Source organism: Pristis pectinata, chromosome 9, assembly GCF_009764475.1.
Source record: "Pristis pectinata isolate sPriPec2 chromosome 9, sPriPec2.1.pri, whole genome shotgun sequence".
NCBI classification, from domain to species: domain Eukaryota; kingdom Metazoa; phylum Chordata; class Chondrichthyes; order Rhinopristiformes; family Pristidae; genus Pristis; species Pristis pectinata.
The window spans coordinates 28,600,853-28,612,502 of NC_067413.1; the positions used below are offsets into that span (position 1 = coordinate 28,600,853).

Consider the following 11,650-nt stretch of genomic DNA (forward strand, 5'->3'; position numbering starts at 1 on the left):
AAAATATTGGTAGAGAACAAAGTAGGAAAATATAAATTACAGAGTAATACTTTCATTGAAAATTTATTGAAATATATTTCTTTGAAATATAGTATTGATATAATTTTGAGCTGCTTAAGAATCAGTTTGATTATGGGGAATAAAAATCTGGTTCATTAGCTGGCTGGTCCAATGAACTTTTGGAATAAGTTATTTTGCAACAAACTGCTCTCTTGAAAGGAGCTAATATATTGTGTGCAGGTCACTTTGTATCATTTTCCATGGGTGAGCCCTAGCAGCAGGTTTCAGCAGCCAATTTGATTGCAAATGATATCAGAGTAAATCCTGATCTTGTCGGTACCTGATATTCATAGACCTTCCACCCGAGGTTACTGAGTGATTGCGCTTTTCTTCCCCCGCCCATTCGCCCACATCCTTCATATTCCAGCCCAGGAGTACTGAGCTGTCCTCTGCAACAGCTAACGTGCTATTCAAGAAAGGTATAACACTGGAATTTCCTCGTGAATGTGTCTCTGTACTAGGGTTTACAATGCATTTACAAAGCCACCAGGATGATAGTGAGTGCCATGGATTCTGTTTGTAGGGAAAATTTTATTATCCTCCTTTCCTTTTCCTCTTCTGCAGATTGAATCTCGCAAGCTGATGTTCCGTGAGAATGCCAAGGCCAGGACAGACCACGGAGCAGACATTGTGTACAAATCCCCCGTTTCGGACAACACCTCTCCTCTCTGCAGCACATCACTAACTGAAAGCCTCAGCTCCCTTGGATCTCCGCAGCTTGCTATTCCTGCTGGATATGTGTCTGCCACTCTAGCACAGCAGAGCTTGTGAATTTATTCTTTCTTCTTATCTTCATGTTTGTGTCAAACTACATTTAACAAAAACAAGAGGTTTAGCATCATTAACAGGATTTGTGCTTTAAAAGGAACCTGTTCCTATTGAGTTATTTCAGGGCTGGGGAGCCATTTTACATCCTTATTATCTTTTAGATAGAAAAAAATCTTTATACAAATCCTTGTTATCTCTGCCACATATATCCTTACTGGCAAATACCTATTAGACTTACATTCTTCTGGAATAAGGTGGGCTTGAAGCTTGGATGGAACAACCACAATTGGCAATACTATATTGTAGACTGGTTAGGAGAGTACATTGGATCATTTTACCATGAAGTTTGACAGATAAGGTAGATAGATTTAGGGAATATAAAACCACCCTAGTCCCATCTACTGTGGGAAGGTAAATCTTGCCCCCACATTCTCAAATGGCATTAGTGAATGAAGGCAATATCTCATACTTTTTAAAACAAATCTTTTCCCTAAGTTTTTGTCTTTTCTCTTCATTTTCCTTCTGAATTTGAGAAATGTCCTTGACCTATGGCCTGCCCTTGCACTGTAAATTTTGTTTTAAGTGATTTTGCTCTTCTCCCAGAGTCTAATTGCTTATGAAACTCTGAACAACATGTTCTGTTAAAGTTTACCATATTCTAGATTTATCCTTTCATTATTTGCCTCATTTTCCTGTAAATATTATCGTATGTCAAAAATACAGATAATTAGAACAAATTGAATTTGCACATTTGGAATGGACAAGGCAGGGGAAGTGAGTTGGTAGAGGAAGACAAAAACTATATTATTACAAAGTAAAATGTTTTTGAATGTTGGTGAGCAATCTTCAAGCCTTAAGGGTTTGTTGCCGAAGATACTTTTTAAAGAAATTGCAATCATTATCTTCCCTGAGAGATTTTTTTTAAGAGCCTTATTTCTGTCAATATCAGTCAGTGCACTGTGATACAACTTAGCCTGGAGTTCAGAGTTGTAGAATCCTGCACCACAGAAGAAGCTATTTGTCCCAATACACCTGTGCTAACTCTTGGAAAGAGCTATACAATTAGGCTCATTCCTTCCTCTTTCCCCACAGCCCTGCATCTGCCTTTAATTCTTGCCTCCAGCTCAAGAAATTGTTGTTGCAAAGCTGAAGCTGGAACTTCAGTGGAGGTCTATTTTGTTACCTGTCATTGAGCTGGATGCTAAGTCATAAATGGAAAGCTAGTAGGATTAAATCAAATGAACTACTTCTGAGAACTGTGCGGAAGTACAGATGTTGGCACTAGCTTGTTGGATGCTAGAGGCCAAGTGGAAATACTTTAAAACGCACACTCTTAATCTTTGCCTGGGCACTCATTGTTACCCAAACTGAAGGCAGATAGGGTTAACATTAATTCATCCATTAAATTGTAGAATATCTTTCCCTTCCACTGTATACCCTATAGAGAGATCTCTTCTAGGTCCAGGAGCTATATCTATCCATTCTGACTGAATTCCTGCAGGTTCCCCGAGGTCCTTAGGCATTGACATGTCCTTTGCTATTCTGCATTTTTCCTCTTCTAAAGTGAAACAGCAGCTTAAAGTGGATAAAACAAAAAGCAAACCATGAAGATGCTGGAAATAATCAGCAGGTCATTCAGTACTTGTGAAGACTGGTCATTGAAACTTTAATCTACTTTCCTCTGTCCACAGATATTGTGTTTGTTTTCATTTGAAGTAGTGGAATTTTGTTCCCCCCCACCCAATCTCTTTCCTCTGTCCCCCTCCCCTCTAACCAAAGACAACTTCTTCACACCCTTCATTTGAATGCCACGTCTACAAGAATTGTCTCAGTCTTTAAATCTTTAAAAAAAAATTCTTAAAATAAATCTTATACAGAGGAGCAAAGGTCCCTAGTTATATAAAGTAGAAAAGTTTTTTGGTATTTTGCACGGATGCATGGCTAAAGTGTCTGTGCTCCAGGTAATGATTGCTGTAGAGTCATACAGCAGATAACTGGGCCCTTCAGCCCACTATATCCATGCTAGCCATCAAGCACCTATCAATATTAATCCCATTTATCAGCACGCAGTCTGGAATCTTCAAGTACTTAAATGTTGTGTGAGTTCCTGGCTTCACCACCCCCTCAGGAAGTTTAATTTTAATATTTTAAATACCACTTCTCTCTTTCAAAATGTCTAAACTTACGGTATACCTCAATCCCAGCAGCTATTGTTGCAATGGGAGCATGTTGGTTTGTTGTAAAGGCACCTTTTGCAAGATATTCGTAAGTCGTTCTTTTGAAGTGACCTAGAGCAGCTCATTATTAGTCATATAGCACAGAAACAGGCCCTTTGACCCACCATATCCATATTGACTATTGAGTACCCATCTATACTAATCCCATTTTTCAGCACTTGGCCCATGGCTGCCTTTGCCTTGGCGATTCAAGTGTTTGTCTTAAATGTTGTGAGAGTCCCTACCTCCACCCCTCAGCTCCAAGGAAAACAAATCCAGTTTATCTAGTCTCTCCTCATAATCGAAATGCTCCATCCCAGGCAACGTCCTGGTGAATCTCCTCTGCACCCTCTCCAGTGCAATCATGTCCTTCCTATAGTGTGGCAACTAGCACTGCACATAGTACTCCAGCTGTAGCCCAATCAATGTTTTATAAAGTCGTACCATAATCTCCATGTTCTTATATTCCATTCCCTCATCTCATAAAGGCAAGTGTCCCATATGCTTCCTTAACTATCTTAACTACCTGTGCTGCCACCTTCAGGGATTCATTGGACTTGTACAGAGTGACCTTGGTGTACCTCTGTACATTCACTAGGGTCCTACCTTTTTTTGCGCCTATCCTACCCTTATTAGTCCTTACAAAATGCATCACCTCGCACTTATCAGAATAAGTCACCAAGTGTCATTGGTCTTCCCATCGTACTAACTGATCAATATCATCCTGTAGTCTGAGACCATCCTCGTCATAATCAACACTACCACCAATTTGTGTGTCATCTTCAAACTTTCAAATCATACCTCCTACATTCACATCCAGAATGTTGCTGTAGACAACAGTAAGGGTCCTGGAACTGATCCCTGCAGTGTGTTAATGGTCTCTTTCACACAAACACACACAGTTTACCCTGTACTTCAACTAAAGTCCTTTTGGAATGAAAGTGCAGTCATCTCTGTGCAACTGTCAAGGTGGTTGTACCCAGTTTGGAGGAGAACTAGGAGAGGAGGGGGATTGGTCACATTTGGATATGGCTCATAGCCATTGTCTATCCTTTTTTTTTCATTAAGAACAAGTCCTGTTAGTGAATAAACCAGAGACATTTCTTACAGTCTTCGCAGCTTCTGTTTTCCGCCTCAGTGTTTAAGTTTGTTTTTAAAAAGAACTGTAAATTGTTTTAACTTGTAGATTTCTTCAAGTTTAATCTTTGGTGATGAAGTACTGACTATTATATAATGAGTAGTGATTTAAAGACGATACGATTAACTCTTTTCTAAGCAATATAATCTTTGAAGGTTGTGTCAAATGGAGCACTGCCTTAAAAGTTGTTCCAGGAGGGATGAGGGACTGAGTTGGAGTCGGCCAGGATTTGTAAAATTGTTTTTGGTGGTTGGTAAACAGGATGGCAGCTGCATGTAGAAGTGATGTTTGTGCAGAGTCTTATGAAATGAAGGGTCAAGGATAGGAAAGCAATTAGACTTAATGCACCAATATGTAGGAAAGAGCAAACTAGAATGAGACCTTTAAAGTTGTTCAGTCATGACAATATTGCAAATGAGTGGAGTCTGGGCCTGTGTTGCTTTTGTGTGGTTTTTAAATTTAAATACTAAAATGGAAGGTCATACACACAATAACTGTGCAGAGTGCAATCATATACTTGTGTACTAGAGTATGTTTAGGCCTCATAATTGGCAAAGCAGTGCTTGTTCTAAGTTTGGTAATTGGTCTCCAAAGGGACAGTTTAGATTAAAGTTAAATTGTTGAGATTGGCTTCACCATGTGTTGGGTAGGGCTTGTAGTTCGGTGAAGAGAGTCAGGTAAAGGGTATAGTTATCTGAAGCCCAAAGAGGCAGGGTTCTGGGGACTGACTCCAGAGTTGTCTGTACGTAACATTGTTCATTTCTGAGGAATTTTTAAATTGTTCACATGATCTATAGTGAGAGTAAAGCTTTGTCGCCACTGAGTGTCTTCCTTGTTTTTGGAGAGCCACTAGAGGGAGGGAATGCATTTAATTTATTCTGGCTCTAGCAAACATGGAGTGAGGTCTGGACATATCTGGAGGCATGGCATTCACCTGTTCCCTGCTCCACATGCACTGACTGTAGCAGAGGGTGCACAGGTGGATGTTGGTATCTTTGATGGAAATTTCAGGGATAAAAGGTTAAAGAGGAATCACGAGAGATGCATCTGGATTTCATACACCAAAAGATTTACTTTAAAAGTAAAGTCATGTATCTTAATTGAAGAAGCAATGTTGGTTTATTGATCAAGGTTTGGCAGACATTATTAATTCTAAAGTTGCTCAGAAAAGAACAAGCTTAACACTCATTGTTCATATGTCATTTTCAAAGGGATTTACTGCCTCTGTACCAGTTTGTTTGGTACCACCATTGCCCCTTGTTAGCTTACAATTGCAATTGCATTCAGACCCTGTACTTAACATTTTAAACACTATTCAGAATCACTCAAGTATTTTAAAATATATAACATTCTATTGCTGTTTATACTTAATTCGGAGTAGTTCTAGAATATGACTGGCTATAATATCATTGTTTTAATCTCTGCACTAATACCCAGATGTAGGTGAAATTGGATTTGAAACTGAAAAGTATTAATGACATTTATTGAGTTTTGTTGACTTTTAGAAGTGGCTTCATTTAAATTGGTCTGATCTGCTCTGCTTTTCCCTTCAACCTTTCTACCAGAAAAAAAATACGTTTACATGTGGAACTACGTCTGATAGATTCATTTCAGTACATAAAAATTACATTTGCACAGAATTGATCTGTTGATTTCAGGAAAACGATGGGATTGCTCTGGTCCCAACAGTCCCAGAGAGATTGGTTCAGGTTTACAATTGTATTGGAAAAACGCTCTTAAAATTTTATGCACCCATTTGTAAAGAATTGTATACCCTCCTAGGTGTGAGAATTTCAGATGTTATGTGCATGTGTACTTGTTGGACAGATCATTTTTAATATGATGTTTGTGCTGCTGTGATTGTATTTTTTTTAGTTTTCTTACCTTTGTGTGGTTTAATGTGAATTGGTCTGTGTCAGGAGTTGGGAATTATACCCTTGACATCATCTGAATCTCATTTGCTTTTAAAAATCTGCTATTAATACTCCCTAGTACTGCCTGGAGAGGAATGGAGAGCTATTGGAATGGGGATTGATTTTGGATCTCTGCACAATTAAGGTAATTGGGGCAGCAATAGGGACTGCACAATTGGATTCGGCCCTTTTAAGCTCATGGTGAGGTGTAGGTGGATTAGTGAAATCAGCCTTGGGTCCCATTCAACCTCAGCCTCCTGTGTACCTAATGCATGTTCATTTAAGGAAGTGTTAGGTTTCATACCTTCTGTATGGTCTGGACAGATTGAATCTTCATATGGTTATGGATGGGTATCTACAGAGCCACTTGGAGGGACAGAAGCTGATGTGTTTGTTGGGGGTGGGGTGCTGGAAAGCTGCAAACAGTAATCAAAAGGGCCTTTAATGTGACCTTTAAATGTATTGATGGTAATTGATTAAGTGCTCATGACTATATTGCTCTTTGTGGCAAGTTGATGTATGCAAATCACTGCTACATTTCCCACAACAGTGATTACACTTGAGAAATACTTCCTTGGCTGTAAATCACTTCAGAAATGTTTGAAAGGGACACAAAGGCACTGTATAAATGCAGGTCTTTTGTTTGATTTGAGATTCCAGTAATCAATGTACATGCATCTGGTTCCAAAGGTGATGTTTAATGTGACCCACAACTTCCTTATCCTGCCATTCCCACCCCCAAAAATATTCTTGTTACTGACCAGTGTGATTAGTGGTCACACCACAACTGGTACTCTCCAAAATGAGAATTGAATTGTTCCTTTAAATATTGAAATACTGTTGAATTGTGAATTGTTCCTTTAAATATTGAAATACTAAATTTTAAAAACCTGCATGTACTATTTAGATTAAAAAGCAACCCTGTATGGAATTATAGCTGACAGCCTTTGAAGGGAAAAAGCAATAACTTGTTCAATCCACTGATGGTTTGCACTCTGTGCCAGGTACGTCTGGGGTTTGTAGAACCAGTGTGACCAGCGTCTGATTCCGCAGTGGCTGTGTGTTTGACAGACATTGTGCTTGATGTTTAATGATGTGGATTCTGTTGTATAAAGAAAACACTGTAGTCCACTCCAGGACCAGCATATCCTCATCATAGTTGTTCCCTTTCCTCCACCCCCAGAATGTAATAACGTGTTAGTGCCTGCAGTGAGACTGGATGACTTACAGCTTTACTGAAGTAATAAAAGGGGAAACCTGTATTTCTAACCTTCAGCCTCCAGTCAAAGACTGATTCTGCTCTCTTACAGTGGGGGGGGGGGGTCCTCACATCATGGACCTCCACTGTAGTATGGATTGCCAGAATGAATACCTTTTTGTTGGGTCAATTCATGAGAGCAATGGTTTAAATAGATTGCTGCCCCATGGCACAGGACTGAAAGTGTTAGTGCTTTCTCACTTTTAATTTTGCATACGCTGATGGATCTGTGTCCACTAAAGATTCACCCTTGCACGACACAATGGTAATTTCCTCAAAAGTGACACAAAAGGGAATTAGCAGGAATTTGTAGCCAAAACACTTTTTAGTAATAAAAGGTGAGAAAAATCCAGAGATCATTATAGGGGACTTAGAACCCAAATATTCTTTTCCCTCCTTTTGCTTTCCCTGCTCCCCCCCCCCCCCCCCCCCCGACCCCACTTTCTTTTTTTCCTCTCCCTTGCCTCCCAAATTGTTCTTCTCTGCTGAGGTGCATTTAGGACCAGCAGTTCATAGGCAAATTTGTCTGGCAGTTTATGCTAATCATTTTTATTTTCTAAAGAAATCTTTCCTAAATTCCATTACCAATCTTTTTTGCTGCGTTAAGTGGGGGAAGGCTTTAATGGCCTTGAAATTTCAGTTCATTTTGCTAGAACCCTTTACGATTCATTGGTGCTATTTTTAATGAAATTATCACTTCCCTTTGAAGAAGTTTGAAGCATCCGTCCGCTAAAGTCACAGAACACAAGTTTGAGGCACTATTCTTTCCCCAAAAAAATAATTGTCATTTTTACATTTCAAGATGAGAAGCGAGACTTAGGAAAAAAGTAAGCTGTTACTGAAGACCAAGGAACACAAGTTGATTTTTGTGGTTTTTTAGAATCTATAAATGGATTTTAAAAATAGTAACTGGCTGCAGCAGTGAGTACCTGGGTGAAGTGGTACAGTATTTCCGCTGCTGCTATCGTCCTTGCACACGTTTAATATTCTGGAAATTTTCTTCTCGCTTTTGCTGTTTGGCCGCTAATAAGCAACATCATTGTGGCAAAACTCAATTCCCATTGTTTGGTCCTTATTGTACAAGTAAAGGTTTGAAATAAAGCTTAAATGTTGATGTTAGCCTTGTGTGCATTTTGTGTTTTGGCGTTTTTGGAGTGCTGTGGCCCCATGGGCTGGGTAAGCTGGTGGTGATTTCCCTCCCTAATGCTCAGGGGTGAAAGCAATGAGATCTGGCAGCATCTGAGGGAAAAACGGTTAACATCTCAGTTCAGTGATTTTTTTTCCACCAGAACTGATCACTATTGTTCATAATAATGAGTGTTTTTCAACGAGAAGTGGTGACTCTTTCATTCTTTGTAGATACTGCTTGTCAAGGAGCACTTCCTGTTTCAGATTTCCAGTCTGGGTGATGCAACAGCTAGTGCTGCTGAATTTCAGCTTCAGGGATCCGGGTGCTGTCTGTGACCATATAGGTTTCTTCCTACATCTCAGAGATGTGCTGGTAGGTTAATTGGCTACTGTAAATTACCCTGTAGTGTAAGTTAATGGCTGAAATTATCAAAAGGGGAACTGATGGGCATTTGTGAGAGCAAATATGTTGTAGCCATACAGGGAAATAAGGAACAGGACTACTGGAATTTCTGCTATGGGACACCAATGAGCCAAAAGGGCCTCCAAAGATCAACAGTATTTTGTTTTTGAATGAATGTTTGCACTAAGTGTTCATCTGGGTTATCAGCATGGGGAGAAAGGGAGATCTTTATCCCCTCTGCTGTTGAAGTTAACTTTACTGCTTGTTTCTACCCTTCATCTTTTGTCCATTACTTGCTCTCCTCATCCTGCCATTGGCGAACATGCCTTCAGACCACCTGCTGTCCTAGCCTAAAAAATCTTGAACTCCCCCTTTTAACCTCTAGCTATTTCCAAATCCTATTTTTCATAAAACTATTGTTAACCAATCCTAATACCAGTTTCTTGACTTGGTGTCCAATGTGTATATTTGTGCTTCTGTAAAGTATCTTGGGAAATTTTGCTTTTATATGGTACATTTAATGTTGTAAAGATCTTATTTTTCAGTTCAGTTCTCCCTGTTTGAGTTCCTCTCTTGGGGGTGAAATGGAAAGGTTGAATTTAAGGAAATATTTCAAATCACAGAAAAAAAAAGTCTAGATCCATTCCTCTTCCTGGTACCCAACTAGAAAGAACATCCTGGTTGAGGAATGATGCATAACTGAAATATGAGCCAGAAAGATGGAAACTACAGGTGAGTTAGCTTAACATCTTTGGGGAAAATACTAGCTTTTATTAAAGATGATGTGGCAGGGCAGTTTATGAAAAACTCATGATAGTTAACATAGTTTTATGGAAGAAAAATTACATTTGACCTGTTAGTTATTTGAAGAAAGTAATGTACTGTGCATAAAAGAAAGCTGATAGATGTGCTATGACATTTGATAAAGGTGCTACATCAAAGGTTAATGTGGACGATAGAAGCTCATGCTATAAGTAGGTAACATACTGCTGTGGGCAGAACATTGGCTGGCTAAATGGAAAAGCAAAGTAGGTATATTTTTTTCTCAGTGTGATGTGCCCCAGAGAGCAGTGCTGGGTCCTCAGCTTTTTAATTCATAAACCTTCAGTGCCTTCAAATCAATTCTGGTTGCTAAATTTGTTGATAACAAAGATAGGTAAGCTGTGAAGAGGTCAAGAGGCTACAAATTTAGAAATAAAGGTGAAGTGAGTAGACAAAGATTTGGCAAATGAAGTGTTGGGTGTGTGTGTCTGTCTTAAAAAAAAACATCCAGTGCCGAGGGATCTAAGTTTCCTACTGCATAATTCACAAAAGGCTAATATGTAGAAAGAGCAAGTAATCAGGAATACTGACATTTTATCCAATTACCCTCACAAATAGTAACTAAAGTAGAGAAGCTTATGCTTTGGAAGTGCCCTAGATTTCCTTATTGGAAAGAATTCCAGGTATTGGACTAATAAACCATCTCTGAACTTACTAGGTTATAGGTTTAGGTTGTCTTACAAGGGAAGGCTTGACAGGCTAGGCTTGTGTCTGCTACAATTTAGAAAAGTAAGAATGGACTTGATTAAACCTAACAGGAACCTGAGGGCTGCTGACAGAGTGCAGGTGAAGAGGATGTTTCCTTTTGTGGAAGAATGTTTTTAAACACAGTGATCTCTTGATTATACAAAGGATCACCTATTTAAAGGAGAGACAAGATAAAATATTTTCTGAGGGTTGTGGTGCTTTAGAATTTTGCCTATGAGGAAGAGGTAGTTGCAAGTCAAGTAATGGTGAAGCTAGATCCCTACTCAAAATTAATAGCTGTTCTTTGAATTCCAGTTTGGATCAAAAATCACTACTCCCATTTTCAAAATTACTTATTAACACCTTCTCTAGAGCAATCAATCATTTGCATCTTTTTTTGTAGCTTCTTCCCTTCTATGTGTCATTTAATAAGGCAAAATACTACAGCTATGTCACCTGCAATAAAAGCAGAAAGAACTGCAAATACTCTTAAAATCAGGCATCTACCTAAAGAGAGAGAGAACATTAGATCAATCAATCAGCTTTCAAAAGAACTGGAAAGAGTTAGAAATGAAACAAGTTAGTATTATGGCCATTTGCTAATTAGCATTGGGCTGCTAGTCCAAAAGATGGTTTGCTTTGTCCTCTGTCAATATTGTTGAAACATTCATTATGGATTACTAAATCTTAAAAAGGATATTGTCCACATACAGGTGATTTGGACTGGGTGAGCAACATTGCAGAGGGAAGCTGCAGAAACACAGACCATGGCAGGTTTAAAAATTGAGTTTTGTAAAGAAAAACTGTAAATGTTATATTTCAGTTAATCTCTGACCTGTAATATTGTTTAGCAATGAACATGGCAGTAAAAGAAGGCACTACAGCTAAGAGGAGACTTCTGGCACTAAACCTGAAAGGTACCTTTGATATAAAAATGCTTTCTGCTTAAGGTTTTGAAAGTTTACTGAAGTCTCATGCTTGATGAATGCTTTTTTTCTTCCAAGCACTACTTCTATATATATGTATTGCCATCTACATATTTTTTAATACTGTACTGTCATTGATATTGGTTCATTAAGCAAAGTGGAAAATCAATTAATATTTCTGAAGTTCAGGTACCTGTCAGTAAGGATATGCTGAAACTAAATTAAGCACAGTAAGCAAGCTTACTCAAGTAAGAGTCGTCTTTGATCCACGGTGCATGGTGAAATAACAGTTTGTTCTTTTGAAGTAAAAATAATGACAAATACAAACAAG

At 38.7% G+C, this 11,650-nt stretch overlaps 1 protein-coding gene across 8 annotated transcripts in view; it reads left to right on the forward strand.

Annotated features, from left to right (window-relative positions):
- The window catches only part of LOC127574054 (microtubule-associated protein 4-like), a 218,124-nt gene extending 209,652 nt beyond the window's left edge, over positions 1–8,472 (forward strand). For all 8 annotated transcript variants that reach the window (XM_052022658.1, XM_052022657.1, XM_052022661.1 and 5 more), the window contains one exon: positions 625–8,472. In XM_052022658.1, coding sequence (XP_051878618.1) covers positions 625–629 — 5 coding nt within the window. In that variant the 3' untranslated portion in view covers positions 630–8,472. The remainder of the gene's footprint in view (positions 1–624) is intronic.
- The last annotated feature ends 3,178 nt before the right edge of the window (positions 8,473–11,650 follow it).